The sequence below is a fragment of the Podarcis gaigeae genome, assembly GCF_964106915.1.
Source record: "Podarcis gaigeae genome assembly, chromosome: 9".
NCBI classification, from domain to species: Eukaryota; Metazoa; Chordata; class Lepidosauria; order Squamata; family Lacertidae; genus Podarcis; species Podarcis gaigeae.
In genome coordinates this window covers 4,733,201-4,751,503 of record NC_139685.1, presented here as the reverse complement: position 1 = coordinate 4,751,503, position 18,303 = coordinate 4,733,201, and the positions used below count along the sequence as shown (strand labels likewise).

Genomic DNA, 18,303 nt, shown 5'->3' with positions numbered 1-18,303 from the left:
ATAATTGCAAAGTAAACAAATTATCAATGCTCCATTGAAGTTCATTCAGTATGAGATGAGAAGATTTCCCTCTGCTTCTACAAAACAATGATTGATGGCAAAGAATTGCAAAGTTTTCCCCAGGTCATTAGCTTTACTCAATTTGTATTTGCTATGATAAAGGCTGCTTTGAGGATTTGAAGAATAAGAAGAAGAATAACGAAAAGCAGAGTAACAATTTCTAAAACAAAACAAGCTTGCTTCCAATCCGAAAGGTTTATATGCTGCAGTTCAGGAACCTAAACTTATTTTTATTTTAGAAATGGTTAATAGAAGTGGGTTAATAGAACTGAATAGAAATGCAAAGAAAATGCCTTTCTTCTTGGGAGGTGGCGGCGGGGGTGGCGATGGGGGTGGGTGGGTGGGAGAGAGAGGCTTTTGAGCTTCAAGTTAGAGCCCAGTTACAAGCATGCAAGTCAGTCATTCTCAGAACCTTCCAGGTAAGTGCATGCAGAATCTCTGCCTTTATGCTAATTTCATCCAACATTATATAATAATAAAAAACCTCCCTTGGTAATAACATCCACATTTGGCAACACCATTATACCGTTATTTGCACGTGAAACCCTATTATGATTTTCCTGTTGCTGCTCTCCCTGTTTGCCTCCCAGAAAAATCCCTACTTAATCTATTCAAGATGGGCAGCTTGCTTTGCCTGGGAGTGTTGGAGCAGGAGGGGGCAACCCCCCACTTCTCATGGCCTTTGGCTTTCCTGGAGTGCCTCCTTCTGGCCCCTTCAGGCCACATGTTGGGGCCACATGGACCTGCTCCCTCCCTTCTAGCTGACCTATCTGCTTCCATGCCTGAGAAAACCCCGTCTATATGTGCTCACATCAGCTTTCTTGCAACCTGAAGAGGCTCAAATGTTTCTGTGCATTTTCCCACTCGGCCAGAGAGAGGTGTGCGCAAGTTTGCATCGCGTTTATTTATTATATGGTTTTATTTTCAGGAAGCTGGCTTGTATGTCATCCAGATGTCCTTTCTCAAGCTAGCACTCTTTCATCAGGGGATTTGCATTTCCTGAGCATTCAAAACAGCAACGTTTAGTGAGAGGGAAATCCCCCTCCGTATACACACACACCCCATATTTGCATCTTAATTGCTTCCCTCAGGACACATGATGACAAGGTCAGGAGTGAACACAAATACACCTTGTCCTATCCAGAACACAAATAGTTAAATGATATGGAGCTGAAATCATGGTCTGGCCTGGCTCCTTCCTGTATCTATCTGGGATCCTTATTCCCAATATTTGCTTCCCTGTCCTTGTGGGGTGTGCTCTGACACAAACTGTTGGGCGGCCGGTGGGTCTCAAAAACTACCAGAAGCACTTTCCTCAGTAGTTCCATCTGAATTAAATAACAAGAGGAGGAGACAATGGCATCAAAATTAAAGCTCCAGAAAACCCGGGATGGAGAAACCATTCATAAGCACTCTTTGGGCTCGGTCAGTCAACCAGCTACAAGCGCGCCTAACAGTTGCCTCGTCCATCCCACATTTTACCAGCTTCTTCACAAGAATATCACTGGGGACTTCTCTGAAATCAAGATACACTACATCCATCCACAGCATTCCCCTGATCCACCAAGCTTGTAACTCTATCAAAAAAAGAAATGAGATTCATCTAGCATGACTTGTTTTTGAGAAACGCATGCCGGATCTTCGTTTCAGCAAGAGCACGATCTCCTTTTCAGTCTGAAAGAATCCAGCTACCCCATTTAAGTCATTGCCGGCCTAAATGAGGATCTCTTCTTTCATACTTTTCAAAGGCCTACATGAAAACCAATGTAGACGTTAAGTGATATTTTTTAAGAAACCATTTCAGATGGGGAAATTAATGTATCAAGTTAAGTAGAAGTAATGTGTATAGAAGAAAAGGCTTTTCCAATTTTTCCTAAAGGGTGTTTTCACTCGCAGTAATGAATGTGTTAAGACATGTATGAAAATGCATTAAAGGATCACAAAGATTTCTCTTCAGGTACTTTAGGGTCCTAATAAATAATAAATCTGATGATTAACAACAATGGCACAAGGGAAGCACAGTACTAGGGAATATTAACCGCTACATCCAGCTTTAAGAGCATACTAATTTTAATATTTTCTTTGTATTTTGAAATAAAGGAAATGCAGGGAGGGGGAAAGCAAGGCAATGTTATATTCACAATGGAATCAGATTCAAATACTTCTGTTATCATCAAAAGTAGAGCTGGAAATGCAATTTACTGCTAGTGTGCTCAGATGAAGAGTGCGACATAGAACAGTTTAGTGATATTTAAGCAGCCACAAAGGTTTGTGTTGATCAAGAGAGCTGAAGTAAGACCACCACCAGGGTTTTTCTCTCGGCTGGACGGACTGCCCTCCATCATCTCTTGGTTCTGGTTGGGCATGTTGAGCATGAGGGTCAAAGTGTTCCAGTGGGTCATAATGCTCATATGCTGTGCCCATGGCCCCATGGCCAATTCGAGGGGGCTTACTAAGGAGGGGTCGCAAGACAAAGTCCACCCGTCCAGCCTTGGTCATCTTGGCAGGCAAAGTCACTTTCTTCAGGACTTTACTGTAGCCACGAGCTTGAGCACTGACAACGTATGTACCAGGAGGCAGCAGTCTCCAGTAGTCTCCACCGGCAGCTAAAGGAAACAAATGTCTTGTTTAAAATTTTCAAACATTATAGAATGATACTTCCACATATGCATATTCATTGGTCTATTTCAGTAGTATAGGATGTATTGAAAGTGAGGTGCTCTGGAGATGGTATAATGTAGTCGTAGACTAGGATGGAGGGGACCCAGCTTTAAGCCCCCACTCTGGTTCTTCCTGCCTAAGTGCAGAAACTTACCGTATTTTTCGCCCTATAGGGTGCACCGGCCCATAGGGTGCACCTAGGTTTTTTTTGGGGGGGAATAAAGAAAAAAATTATTCCCCCCCCCAGGCGCGGGGCTGGGGAAGCCCGAGCTTCCCCCGACCCCAGCCCCCAGAACAGGCTGCTATCCGCAAGCCTTGGGAGCCTGCGGGAACTCCCGCAGGCTCCCAAGGCTTGCAGATAGCTTCCTGAAGCCTGGAGAGCGAGAGGGGTCGGTGCGCACCAACCCCTCTCGCTCTCCAGGCTTCAGCGAAAGCCTGCATTCGCCCCATAGGACGCACGCACATTTCCCCTTCATTTTTGAAGGGGGAAAAGTGCGTCCTATAGGGCAAAAAATACGGTATATTTGTCCCTGTTGAAATTCATATCTCAGTTCTAGTTTGAGGCCATGCTCATTTAACTTTCCTGTCACTATTAGACCTTTATAGTAGTTTGAGACCAAGACTGGAGAAACAGAGACAGGGATGCTTCTTTCCATGTTATTCTCACACAGGCCTGGGGAACATGTGGCCCCCAAAATGTTGTTGCCCTACAATCAGGGGCAGCCCATCCTACTTTGCCACCCCAAAGTTTCACCTACTGGTGTCAAGACTCCCACAAGAGTTCTGTGAGTTCTGCTGTGGTGCCAGGGGCAGATGGACTCCCCCCCCCCACAGATTCCACTGCCTGAAGCGACTACAATTTCCATCGGCCCTAGTCAGCATGGCCAATGGTCAGAGCTGATGGGAACTGCAAGCCAACATCTGGAGAGCATCACAGTGGCTTTTCCCTTGTTTTGATCTTTCCTTTGATGGTACCTCGGTTTAAGAACAGCCCTGTTTACAAACTATTCGGTTTACGAACTCCACAAAACCAGAAGTAGTGTCCCAGTTTGAGAACTTTACCTCAGTCTAAGAATGGAAGCTGAACGGTGGAAGGGCACCGGTGGTGGGAGGCCTCATTAGGGAAAGCACGCTTCAGTTTAAGAACGGTTTCGGTTTAAGAACGGACTTCCAGAACAGATTAAGTTCGTAAACCAAGGAACCACTGCATTTTGATAGTTTAATTTATTAATTACAATTAATGTCCAAGTTGTTTTGTTGCTTTTGGATTTTGTAAATTGACTTGAAGGTAAAGAAATTGTTGAATAAGTGAATCAATTAATAAAATATTACTGTATTCCAAATGAAAAAAGAATATTGTGATATTCAGATGAACCCCACCTCAAAGTTTCAGGCCTTAATTTGCTTCTCCATCCAATTCTATTACCTGCAAGTGTATCATGACGGATGCCTTTGACCGAAATTCGGGCATTCTTTATCGGGTTTCCAAATTTGTCAGATACAATTCCTTTTATTCCACGATGAGCCTACAAAGAAAGAGACAGCAATTTTAACAGGTGGTAATAAAGTAACTTATTGTATCTATTCCTCACTAGCACCATTCAAATCTGCATGTGTAGTGAGAGTTTAATGGCATTTTACCTCTGTGGTTGTTTGTGGTTTTTATTTTATGATTTTAATTGTATGGTGTGAAACAGGGTTGTGTTCTCATCCCAACTCTCTTTAGCATATTCTTTTGCCTTCAGCTCAACTGAAGACAGTGTGGACTTTCATTTGAGGAGCAATGGGGGTCTGTTCAAACAGTCATGACCCACACCAAGACAAAAGTCCTTATCCAAGAGGTCTTGTTTGCAAATGACACAACCTTGACAGTGCTCTCTGAGGAAGCTCTACAGAGACTCATCAACCATCGGCCCTAGTTCAGCCTTACCACCAGCCTGGCAAAGACCAACATCCTGGGTCAGGACATCGCCAGGACCCCACACATCAGCACTGTTGACCGCACACGGTAGACAATTTTGTCTACATAGGCTCCATCATAACCAACAGCTGGACAAGCATATTGGCAAGGCAGCTATGACAATGGCTCACCTCTCCAAAAGGGTATGGGAGAATGTGATGCCTATATCCAATAACAAGATGAAGGTCAACCAGGCTTGTGTGTTGAGCATGCTGCTTTATGTAGGCAACTTACAACTGTTAGGAGTGACATCTCATGCACTGCGTCTAGAAAATTTTGGGCATTACATGGCAGGACAGAGTCTTAAAGATGTGCTCTCTTGAGGCCATATTCCCCGTATGTTCACCCTTCTGTCTCAGCGACGTCTACACTGGCTTGGTCATATCCACAGAATGGAAGATGATAGGATGTGATCTGTAGGGAGCTGGCTTCAGGCACCAGGCCCCTTGGCAGACCAACTCTGTGTTACTCCTGCCCGGAAGCCTATGTCCCCACTTGTGGAAGGATGTGTGGATCTGGAATTGGCCTCCACAGTCACTTACGGACTCATTGTTAAAACCATGTTTATGGAAGACAATCTTACTCGGCTACGGGGGATCGCCAAAGAAGAAGACAGAGATGTCTGCAAACATGACATGAAGGTTGGCAACATCACCCCCCACCATGTGGGAATCCCTTACAGACAACCACAGTCCCTAGAAACAGACACTCATGTTGTGCAGTGACCAGAGGAGGAATGACCTCTGGGAGGCGAGAAGAAATGCCATCATGCACCTGTAGCAACACTCCTGGATGTTTCATCTGCTCCAGCTGCAACAAAACATGTCTCTCCCACACTGGTGTCTGCAGCCACAGCAGGCACTCTAGAGTGACTTTGTCAGGCCTGCAGGGGAATGTATATTCAACCCAGGACTGAGTAAAACCAACTGATCAGCCCCATCAACCTTGTTTGAAACTACAAATAAAGTTGCTGCTTGGGCCTGGGCTGTTGTCTGCAAGAGAGAGTGTATTCCAATCATGTTTCTCCATCTTCTTGACATGAAGTAGATGTGAAGAGACAGAAAAGTACAGGACAGAATTAACTGAATTTTCATCAGGTTTTGATGATGGGTGCAACTTCTTCAGTGTTGCAAATTCATTAGTTATTCACACTCCCCCAATCTTCCACGGTTTTATGGAAAATTGTGTACTTAAAAAAATAGTAACTGTGTTTGGTTGTTATCTTCAAAATATTTCGAGTACGAAACATTTTTGTAAATAGCCTGTAAATAGCTCATGTTTCTAATTTTTACTTCGCTATAGAGTTAATTGCTGCTTATTGAACAAAGAAGAGATGTTGGTGAGTAAGGCTTTCCCCCGAGGGGTTTCCACAGAGCAAAGAGTGGATTTCCATCTATTGCTGTGAGATCCATCAATCTACATTTCTGTTTCGAGCGAAATTTTATGAGATGGCACAATACCATCTACTGAACTTGAAAAAGGTGGTTGAGCCCAGGAATGTTTAGGATTGATTATCATGTGAAGATTTATCTACCATGCACAGAGTGGCCCTTTTTGCAATGACTGGGGAGCAGGGGCAGAATGAGGCAAAGGTTTTGACTGAGAGGACCCTCGGTTGTTCAGGAAATTTCCTTGGTTTCCCTGCGCGGTATATTCAGGGCTCCTCCCAGCAGTGGCGAAGCTGCATGCTCCACTACCAGGGGTGGAGAGCAGGCGGGGACATGGCTAGCGCCCCAGGGGCATGATGTGCATCCCGGGGGCATAGCACGCCATCCGCAGAGGTGTGACACGCCACCCGCGAGGGTGTGGTGCATGTTCTGGGGGCATGGCTCCTGGGGCGTGGGGGCGGTGCGTGGCACATGTCCAGGGGGCCCGCTGTGACAGCACCCTACCGGAATAGTGGCGCTGGGGTGGTTCGCTCCCTCCGCACTCCCGTTCCTCTGCCAGACTTTACTGGGTGAGGTCAGTGTTTTGTTACAATGGCCTATGGCTAAACACAATCAAAGTGGCTTGACTCTGTCATCTCTATTAGGGGCTCATTTATTCGCAGGCCCTTTTGTCTCGAGTGAGTCCCATTTGGATTCTCTAAAGCAGATCAGCTGTAAAATAAAAATAAATTTATGGGTCTGGACTGGACTTTGTATTGAAAGATGATACTGCAAATAAAACAGGGATGCTTAATGAGGAGTAACTTAATGCCCGTGAAGGGAAACGGGCATATTCCTAACTACTTTAAATCCCTATTATGACCAGGCTCCTCAGAACAATACACAACAGATACCTGCTAATGACCTGGAAAGGGATGTCTTGTTGCTCCTAATTTTGCAGCCACTTATTGTTCTGGTAGACTTGCCAGGCCACTGATCTAAGAGAGCATTTGCTTGAAAAACATAAGCTGCAGCCTCCCCAATAAGGGTTTCAAGAAGGTCTGTTCTGAAGTGCCCTGCACAAAAATGACTGTAAAAATGATATTTGAATTCAGTGCTTTTCTTCTAGAAAAAAGGTGCCTGTACCCTTCAGCACACCCAGAAAAAAACACTGTCTGCACTACACATTAGAATCAAAGAACTGTAGAGCTGAGCCGCTTCTCCTCACTTCTGTGGCAGCAACGGCGATGGATGCTCCTGGCGGTGCCCCTTGGATTCCGCTACCTGAGGCAGCTGCCTCAGTTTGCTTCATGGACAGGCCGGCCCTGCCCAGGATGAACAGAATGAAAAATGAGCACACGTAACTGGCTTGACAGCAGGAATTTGGGCACTGCTTGCCCTCGGTCTTCAGCTATAATCTCAAATAAGGGAGGAAGTTACATCAGAGTTATCTGTGGACTGCTACTTGCAGCCCATTTGTGGAAAAGTCAGCTGGGTCCCTTGAGTCAAATCGTGTCACAAACCATCCTTGGTGAGCAGCTCAGTAAAAGGAAGGAGAAAGAAAGAAGTCACAAGAAACTCTACCATTTCTATGAACTTCAGAAGAGCTTCTTTGTTTTGCTGCCAGAGTGAATACAGTTCTTCTTCCAGGGGAAACTTCTCGCAACCAAGCTCCACCGTAACTTCGAAACAGTTTGTGTGAAGGTAATTAAAATCTGCCATTCCTTGAAAAGAGGAAGAATGGAAGGTTTATCAGTAATGGTATTTGGTGGGGCCATTTTGATATGACACTAAAGCAACTTGGAGCCTCCCAGGGTTTAGTTCAATAATAATATTAATAATAATAATAATAATAATAATAATAATAATAATAATAATAATAATAATTTATACCCCGCCCATCTGGCTGGGTTTCCCCAGCCACTCTGGGCGGCTTCCAACTGAATATTAAAAACAATACAGCATCAGACATTAAAAACTTCCCTAAACAGGGCCGCCTTCAGTTGTCTTTTAAAAGTAAAATAGTTGTTTATTGCCTTGTCATCTGCTGGGAGGGCGTTCCACAGGGCAGGCGCCACCACCAAGAAGACCCTCTGCCTGGCTCCCTGTAACCTCACTTCTCGCAGTGCTGGACCTCAGTGTCTGGGCTGAACGATGGGGGTGGAGACACTCCTTCAGGTATACAGGACCGAGGCCGTTTAGGGCTTTAAAGGTCAGCACCAACACTCTGAATTGTGCCCAGAAACATACTGGGAGCCAATGAAGATCTTTCAGGACCAGTGTGATATGGTCATGGTGTCCACTCCCAGTCACTAGTCTAGCTGCCACATTGTGTGAATGTGGAACAGAAAACGGGAGATTATTTTTGGAACAGAATCACATTCTAATCAATGTAGATTCACATAGTCATGTGAAAAAATGAATATGACTTAAGTAGGGATTTAGAGTTCCACTCTGGAAAATTTGGGAGGAATTATGGCCATCTGCCATGGACGCTTTAGTTGAGATTCCTCCACTGCAGGGGGTTGGACTAGATGATCCTTGGGGTCCCTTCCAACTCTATCATTCTATACCTCTGTGAGTTCATTCTGTTCTGCCAAAACTCTGGAATGGATTTGTATCATCTGGAATGGATCCCACAATCCACTGTGGTTATCTCTGTGCCAAGTGGGTAGCAGTCTCACCGCTTCCTGGTACACAGGAGGTCTCACTGACCAGTGGCGTAGCGTGGGGGGTGCAGGGGGGGCTGGCCGCACCGGGCGCAACATCTGGGGGGGGGCGCGTTCGCACTCGCAGCTCTCTGCCCTTACCTGGCTCACTCACTCTCTCTCACTGCTGTGCGAATCCAATCCGAGCCGCCGGGTCACCGCCCACTGTGGAGGGGTGCCAGGCGTGCGGGTTAGGGGGCGCAAATTACTTGCCTTGCCCCGGGTGCTGACAACCCACGCTACGCCACTGTCACTGAGGGTGGGGGAGAGACCACTTCCAGGCTCCCCTAGGACTTCTTCAGTCCATTCCAAATGCCCAGTTCCCTATTCAGATAGTCATGTCTCAACATGGGAGGTGGGTCCAGTGTAGCTTGAAATCGCCTGGTTCACTCGCACTTTCCTCTTGTCTCATTAGCCGTTCTGGAAACAGATGCCTGAAGAACAACGATTCCTCAGAAACCTTCCCATTCACCCACAGTATCAGCCAGAGAAAGAGCCTATTGTCTGGCTCCTATCCCTGGCAAAGCATTTCCCCTACGTTCTCCCCTTAGGGATGCCATGCTACGTTTTTGTTAGGGTGAATTGCTGGAGTAGTCAGTCTTCAGTGCTCGGCTCCCTCGTCAAGATTAGAGCTCTTAGGAGGTGCACGGATGCACTTTGTCTCTAGTGCGCATGCAGATAAATATCTGTGCGTGAAAAATACAGCCCAGCCTGCCATTTCTGCCTGACTGTTTTTAAGGAAAGGGCTGGTGTTGTGATGTTCTTGTTGTTATTATCTGTATGGTTTAATATATCTTTTATATGTGTGTGTTTATATGTCTGTGTGTTTAATCAGTGCATTGTTTTCTAGAAAAATAGGTGCCAGTACTCAGTATGAAGCTGTTACAGTAAGTGTCACACTTTTTAACAACAACAAGGTGCCAGTACTGTGTACCCTCAAGTACCCCCTGAAAAAAACACTGATTTAAATACTAATCGGTGTTTAATTGCTTTTAATTTTATTTTTTTCTATGCTTTTAGCTGTTTCTGTTTTATCCATTAGCCACCTTGGATCTCTTTATAGAAAAGAGGCAGGATATAAACATTGTTATTGTTGTTGTTGTTGTTTCACACTGTACAGTTGCTAAGATATTTTGAACTATCCATAACAGATTGTGGGGCAATTATGTGTCCACAGCATTTCCCTGCTTCCAGTGAATCACACTTTTGGCTCTAAATTCAGCAGAGGACAGATTACTGCAAAACAAGCGAACAAAGCAGGTAGTGGATGTGTCTTGTCAACAGTGTGAAGTATGTAATTCTTGGTAAGACAAAAACACATCACCGATTCCATCTGTGAAATGCTGGCAGATATATCATTCTCTCCCTTTTAATACATTTGGTGTGATGGATCACAGTTAGGCAAGCCTACGTTAGAGCCAGTGTGGTGTAGCAGTTAGAGAATTAGACTAGGACTTGGGAGACTTGTCCTTAGGACTAATCTATACTGGTGAGCTATAACATTATAAATGCAGTATAAAAATGCGACACCAGCAGCCAATGGGAAATTGCATTGACAGATATAACTTTTTTTCTTAGCGTGTGTTTTTTTTTATCAGTGTTGATCCAGCCTTAGATTCAAATCCCCACATGAGGCTCGCTGGGTAACCTGAGCCAGTCATTTCCTCTCAGCCTAACCTACCTCACAGGGTTCTTGTTGTGAGGATTAAATGAGGAGCAGGAGAGCCACCTTGAGCTCCTTGGATGGGAAAGTGGGATAGAAACGAAATAAATAACAAATCAGCACCCTTAGCCAAAGTTTCTCTTTCTCAGCTCGCAATAGCTTCATTGACACACTACGATGACACTGACCCATGGAATTCTAAGAATTGCCATAATATGTGAAAATATAGTGTGGTTTGTCCATCTTAAGAGTCTATTTCATAGAATATTCGAATTGGAAAGGATCCAAGCGTGATCTAGTCCAACCCCTTGCAATGCAGGAATATCAGCTAAAGCCATCCAACCTATAAAAACCTCCAAGGATGGAGAGTCCAGCACCTCTTGTGAGAGTCTGTTTCACTGCTGAACAGTTCTTGCTGTCAGAAAGTTCTTCCTGATGTTTAGACGGAATCTCCTTTCTTGTAATCATTGATTCAGATCCTACCCTCTGGAACAGGAGAAAGCAAGCATGCTCCCTTTTCCATGTGGCAGCCCTTTAGATATCTGAAGGTGGCTATTGTATCTCCTCTCAGTCTCCCCTTCTCCAGGCTAAACATACCCAGCTCCTTCAAGCACTCCTTGTAAGGATTAGTTGCCAGAGTCTTGATCATCTTGGTTGCCCTCCTCTGCATACATTCCAACTTGTCAACATCCTTCTTAAATTGTGGTGCCCAGAATTGGACACAGTATTCCCAGGTGTGGTCTGACCAAAGCAGAATAGAGTGGGACCATGACTTCCCTTGATCTGGACACTATGCTTCTGTTGATGCAGCCTAGAATAGCATTAGCTTTTCTTGCTGCTGTATCACACTGTTAAGCTTGTGGTCCACTAAGACCCCCTAGGTCCTTTTCACATGTACAACTAGTAAGCCAGGTGTTCCCCATCTTAGATTTGTGCAGCTGGTTCTTCCTGCCTAAGCGCAGAACCTTACATTTGTCCCTATTGAAATTCATTTTGTTAGTTTGTACCCAATTCTCCAATCCATCAAAGTCATTTTGAATTCTGATTCTGTCTTCTGTGGCATTAGCTACCCCTCCCAGTTTGGTGTCATCTACAAATTTGATAAGCATCCCCTCAATTCCTTCTTCCAATCATTTATAAAGATGTTGAACAACAACAGGCCCAGGACAGAACCCTTGTCACTTTCTTCCAGGATTACGAGGAACCATTAATGAACACTCTTTGGGTTCAGTCAGTCAGCCAGCTACAAATCCACCTAACAGCTTCCTCATTCAACCCACATTTTACCAGCTTCCTCCTAAGACTATTATGGAGGACTTTGTCAAAAGCCTTACTGAAATTTCCTTTGAGAATTTAAGATTAGAAACTTCAGAGTTCTTGCAGAGTTATCAAATTGCTAAAGAGATGTACCTCCCGCAAAGCTGTACCACTCAGCACCATTTATGATGCCTCCTCGCTTCACAAAATTTCCACCACAACGCATTTCTGACTTGTCCGAGATGCCAGGGTGTGCATCTGCGTAGGCTTTAGACAGCAATTTGAACATCTAAAAAAACAAGAGAGAGTTAAATTATTTTTATTTACTCCAAATGCTGTTTGCCTTCCAGTTGTTGAAACACACACGTTGAAAGCACATGTCCATTAAATTCCTGATGTTACCACCTGCATTTGGACATTTCAAACAGGTTGTGACCTGCACAGCAGCCCACCAGTACTGGGATATTATGGGAAACACCCCCAGCCTATTCTAGTTAAATGGGCTGAAAATGTTTGGCATAACCTTTTGGCTGGCTTGCTGGTTTCTTTATTTAAATTTAGACGGAGTTTGATTGTTGGTGGGGGTACCCTCAAAGCCATTTACAAAAAGATAAAAAAAGAAAAACAAGAAAATTTCACAGTTTCTGATCCTGTATAATTTCCTATCATGTTACTTTCTGTTGCTCACTTCATTTCTTCTTCTTTTAATGAATGAAAAAGAGAGAGGAAGCAGCCTAGTTTCGAACCCGATGAGATTCGCTTGTAGGTGCAACAAAAGAACCTTGATTGTCAGTCTCCCTCCTGGATCCTTGTCTGTTCTGTGTGAAGTTTATGTTGCTATTTTAATTTTACATCAGCAGAGTGAGGATTCTTGGTCATTAATTTTTTTTATTACCATATTGTTATTAATAATGATTCCACATCTGTGTCCAACCACCACTTAGAATTTGTGTGTTTTAAACTGCAGCACAATTTCTAACTGCAAATGCTTCGGGTTGTTACGCTTATTTTCATTAGTTGCCTAATAAAAATATATTCTCTAGGCAACGAGCAGTGATGGTATAAAACAAAGTTTAAAAACCTCTCTTATAGGTTTCCAAAGGTGTTAAATGCTCAGCATTTCTTTGACTAGATCTGGCAAGCAAAGTCACAAATGCCCATTCCAGGGCACCTCTGTTCTCTTGGCATAAATTAAAAAGGCTTATTTCAGCCCTGGTTTGATGTCAGTTGTACTAGACTGCAGATATTCTGCTAACAGCCTTTGAAAAACCTTAAGAGAAAGGCACTCAGCTGTGCATTTGCCTAGCTAAAATATTCTGGTGGTGAAGTGTCTGGAGGAGAGAAACCAGCAAATGCTATGGAGGCACAAAGAAGCACATGTGCCGTGGAGATTAAGAGGGGGAGACAGCAAGGCCCAAGGACTTGTGACCGGGCAGCCGGCAGAGGGGCTGCAGCTGAGGAGCAGCTTCTGGATGAAGGGCAGACAGGCTGCAGCAGCAAGAAGAGGCAAGCCTCCCTTGGTGAAGCACATTTCACTCCGAGTTCTAGGTTAACTAATAGCAGGAACCACAGACAAAGCAGGCTGCAGGCTGTTGACTAAAACGCATTAAGCTTCCCCTTGTTTATATTTTGAGGTCCACGTCACATAGAACCCAGAAGTGGCAGCAGTTCTTCTGTAAAGATGGTGTCGGGTGTTTAGCCAAACTAAAACCTTGTCAACAGTTTTTGCCTTTGCACAACAACCTGAAGCAGGTGGCTCACACTCTCTTTGTTTTTGCTTCTGGGTAGCGTGTGAAGCAGCTGTGGATAAGGAACAAGGCTAGATTTTTCTGGGCTCCAAAAGCCAAGGCTGACAATGGGCAAACAGATCCTGAGGGTTCCCATCTTACTTCTTTGTGGGTCACAAATGCCTTCAGAGCTCCAGTACGTCTCTAACATTCAGAGCTATCTGGTGAGACTCTCACCCTTTTTGGGTCGGGGGCTTCACTTTCTTAGTGGCTGGGGCCCCCACCCAATGTATCTCCCACCCCACCTTTATCCCCTGTTGGGCTGAGGGACACTGTGTCCTTAGCTCTCCCCTCAATACCCCTTCCTGCCTGACTAGCTCCCCTTTCAGTTGGATACCCAACACTGCAGGGTGTCAGAGAATGCCTCCCGGACTGCTCCATGCACTGAAATGAGGCTATCAGGTCTTCATCTATGCCAGGACTCACTAGAACTGGCAAAGTTGCCTCTGAGAAAGACAGCGTGCATTTTCCTCCTGACTGAATGGCTACAGCACAATCCAACACATCTGGGATTAGGCAGCAGAACATTCAGGTTAGGTGAATCCAGTCTTGAATTGGCTCCAGCACTTGATCAAACTGTGGGAGCCCTTAATTCTGTCATCAGGTGCACCAGCAGAGCCTGGTCCAAACTGACTAAATTGCAGATCATGCTTCAGAATATTTATGGGAAATTATTTTTCCAGTATTTATTGAAATTGAAATATTGAAATACTTTACTGTCACTTGTACAACTTGTATACAGTGAGATTACACGAACACCCCCCACTCAGCTCTCTTAGTCTTAATTCCCCTCGTTTACTGACGCACACCCACCAAACCCAAAAGTCAGTTGCCCTGTTGTTATCTTTTCATTCAGCAGCCTAACAGCCCACAGATAGAAGCTGTTCTTTACGCTGTTGGTGCGACTAATCATGCTTCTATATCTTCTGCCTGAGGGCAGGAGATCAAGAAAGTGCCGGCCAGGGTGTGAATCATCCCTGAGAATTTTCCTCACTCTCCTGAGGCAACGTTCTTCCGCTATTTCATCCAGCGGATTCACGGGACAGCCCATAATATCTTGTGCTGTATTCACCACCCTCTGTAGGCACTTCCTATCCGCTGATGTCAAACCAGCGTACCACACCTACCTCTACATACCTATTGTGAGATCTGCTGGAGTCAATCAATCAGATTCTGTGTTAGGAAAGAAGAACTAACTTTCCAAACAATGAGTTGTGCATCTGGACCCTTGTCTAGGACAGGGAGAATGTGTTTCTGCAGAAAAGCTAGCATTTGTAGCTTTAGAGACAGAAAGATTTGTGCTTGTGTTCTCAAGAACTGCAAGTCCCTGGGTTCTTTGTGCACAGCAGGAGAGGGATGCAGCCGCTGGAAGGGACAAAGCACCCATAATAACCAGGGACAGTGAGAGCCAGTGATGCTGGTAGGAATCACAGGCCCAAAATCTATGTGAGCAAATGTTCACATGGCACACTTCTGTTTCTGGGACTGGCTATACATATCAGTCAAGGAGTCAGAAATGTGAGGAAGTTAAATAATGGGAGCTAAACGACACCAACAATCCTCTAGCCTTTTCTCAGAAAAACAAGCCATTTTGCAGTCTGACTCGGGTAATACACTAACTAGGGAAGTTGATGAATAAGATGATTTCAGTGTCGAGACTGTCTTTGGCAAATGATGAAGACGATGGGCCGCAAGCATCACGTGACTCCAGTCTAATGCTTTCAAAAGACAGGTAATAGAACCATTAGCATCACCACATTCAAACAGCTCACAAGAAACAGGAGAGAATAGAGCTGTACTGTCTGATTCATGTTTGTTTGTTTGTTTGTTTGTTTGTTTGTTTGTTTGTTTGTTTGTTTGTTTTGGCAAAGATTCAGCCTTGCGAATAGTGTAAAGGGCCACTCATTAAAAACTGCACATGCTCGATAAGAACCCCAGAGTGGATAAGGCGGCAATGCCATGCTGACTTAGGGGGAAGTAAGCACCACTGAACAAAGCGAGCCTAATCTCTAATGCATAGGATTGCTCTGTGCTATTTTTAGCTATCTTGTCTATCAAGTATATATTTGCCAGAAGAAATTGACCTTTGGGAGATAATTCATGATTTTGCAATGAAAAAAGACAATAAAAATAAAACTTTGAAGGGAATGGCATGCTTGCTTTATAAAATGTTTGCAGCCTTGTGAATCCATTAAGGGGGGGATATTCAAAACATTGGTGGTATAATTCCTTTACTGAGACCAACACAAAAGTTACAAAAATAACCCAAAAAAGCAAAATAATAGTAAAGAAAAAAGGTGTGTGTTTTGGGGATTAGTAGACAAACCCTAGCATTGCCCATGGTGCAATTTCAGAAATGTTAGAAATGTCATTTCAGAATTTGGAGAAACACTTTTCTTCCATGACTCATGAGATTGAATATATAGGATAGGATTATGATATATGTGTGGGAAGAGACCCATATTCCAAGTCTATACTGGCCTTCCTAAAATGATGCCTGGGCACTGAGAATCCACACAAAATATATTGGGCTCCATCTTATAGACATCTTACCTGCTTGGTGTGATGAATCCAGATATATAATACTACATGTAAGATTGCCTTAAAAGGGGTGGGGAGCATTTTATAAAAGTGAAATATTTCTCTTGTAATTCAGCGATTTAAGGCAATAATATGCACAAGAGGAAAATGAGAAATGTGCATATTAAAGTTCTTCAGAGGGTAATAGCTCACTCTAATCTTAGAGAAATTGACTTGGAAGGAGATCCCATAGGCGTCTAAATAAAGATGCTTTGGGAGTTGCAACCCCAAAGAAATTGAGTAAAAGGGCTTCTTCTGACAGACTAAATAAAAATGACATTACTGCCCCCTTCTGTTGCCTTTTAATTTTACTCAGAGCTGCTCTTTCAATGTTTCCTGCTGATCCTGGGGACTAAGACTTGGCGTTCCTGGGACAATGGATTCAGCAATTTTCTTCTTAAATACAATAACTCTTGTTCTAAACTGCAATGGATGTGCGTGGTGAGCCATTTAAATGCAAGCAATTGCTGTTTGTAGAACTATCACACTTTTCTTGTCAGGCAATTCTTAGCAAATTCTTTGGTCAGCCATTTTGCAAATTCACACAGGTTAGCATTACTCCGAATGGGTCTGTCATGCAATATTACCTTTTCATCGGGGGTAGGGGAAAACATTTTCTCTTCCAGGGGGTGTACAGAGTAATCGTAAGGGTAGGAAACAACCAGATCCCCCCCATGGAGACTGGCAGACAGGACAAATGGGATAGATTTGATCCACTTCATCACAGCTTTCGTCTCAGGGGCAACCTGAAGAACATTTTAAAGTGATCACATTAAGATGCATTTAATATGGTCTCATTGAGATCTTATGAATGGAAAACACAGCCTGAAGATTACTGCTGTAACATTTTAATGAAAATGCTCTGTGTAAAGGAGGATATCAACCGTAGCTCACGAAATTAAGAACTGAGGTCATTTGGACACGCATTACTGAAATAAGGCAGACTATGCACCAAAGGGTATTTTAGCCCCGATGATCTAAGGATATTTTAAATGTGCAATTAGATACTATGTTAGGGGACACGGGTGGTGCTGTGGTCTAAACCACTGAGCCTAGGGCTTGCTGATCAGAAGGTCGGGGGTTTGAATCCCTGCGACGGGGTGAGCTCCCGTTGCTCGGTCCCTGCTCCTGCCCACCTAGCAGTTCAAAAGCACGTCAAAGTTCATGCAGGTAAATAGGTACCTTCCAGTGGGAAGGTAAATGGCATTTCCGTGCGCTGCTCTGGTTCGCCAGAAGCGGCTCAGTCATGCTGGCCACATGAGCTGTACGCCGGCTCCCTCAACCAATAAAGCGAGATGAGTGCCACTACCGTAGAGTCCTCCGCAACTGGACCTAACAGTCAGGGGTACCTTTACCTTTTTAGATACTATGTTAATGGCCTATAAAATAGAGCACATTTCATAAACTTTTGCAATCCATACCTTACCCCACCAGTAAGACTGTGGAACTGGGAGGTGGTCAGTACGAGCCCCTCGGATCCTTGATAGCCTGTAAGCTTCAGACGTCAAATCTGGGAAGTTCCTGTTAAGATCCAGATTCTGCGCTGTTTGTCTCCCATTTGTCCATCCATTGTAGCCAGCCCCCTGGTCAAGCAGTGAACAAAAGGATAAGCTCCACAACTCTGGTGCTACTTTGAGATGGTGCCCTGAAGCACCAGAGAAAATCCAGAAGAGCTGCAACAGCAACTAACATGTAATCTAAACAAAATAGTCACAGCTAGAAGTGGGCATGCTTGCCCTGAAAATGGAGTAGAAAACTCAAGTGGTCAGTTCAGATATTGGGGTGGTTGAGGGGGCCTCCTGCCTACACTACTTTGCCCTGGTCACTAAGGGGAGGAATTTTACCTTAGGGGGAAGCAGAGGGGAGGAGATGGGTGATGGCAATTCCAAAAGTATCTCCTTTGATTCATCTTCCTGCACATGTCTTTGAAAACTGGAGAAGACACAACATATTAACGTTTGCAGGATCTCCTTCTACCTGGGATTATGGGGGGGAGGGGGGGAGCTTGGGTGCTACAGCCTTACAGAGCTGAAGGAACTGCTGACCACAAACTCCTGACCAAGAGGCAGTGGCGTAGCGTGGGGGGTGCAGGGGGGGCCGGCCGCACCAGGCGCAACATCTGGGGGCGCGCGCTCAACTCGCAGCTCTCTGCCCCTACCTGGCTCACTCACTCTCCACGGGTTAGGGGGCGCAAATTACTTGCCTTGCCCCGGGTGCTGACAACCCACGCTACGCCACTGCCAAGAGGCAGAAGGATCTA

At 44.6% G+C, this 18,303-nt stretch overlaps 1 protein-coding gene across 1 annotated transcript in view; it reads right to left on the bottom strand.

The window, feature by feature from the left end:
* Window positions 1-2,112: 2,112 nt before the first annotated feature.
* The window catches only part of CPZ (carboxypeptidase Z), a 34,025-nt gene continuing 17,834 nt past the window's right edge, over window positions 2,113-18,303 (bottom strand). Inside the window, exons 6-11 of the mRNA XM_083698287.1 lie at window positions 17,465-17,626; window positions 16,631-16,789; window positions 11,830-11,965; window positions 7,633-7,772; window positions 4,148-4,247; window positions 2,113-2,666 (exon numbers count right to left, since the gene is read on the bottom strand). Of these exons, the coding sequence (XP_083554413.1) occupies window positions 2,302-2,666; window positions 4,148-4,247; window positions 7,633-7,772; window positions 11,830-11,965; window positions 16,631-16,789; window positions 17,465-17,626 (1,062 nt within the window). The 3' untranslated portion in view covers window positions 2,113-2,301. The remainder of the gene's footprint in view (window positions 2,667-4,147; window positions 4,248-7,632; window positions 7,773-11,829; window positions 11,966-16,630; window positions 16,790-17,464; window positions 17,627-18,303) is intronic.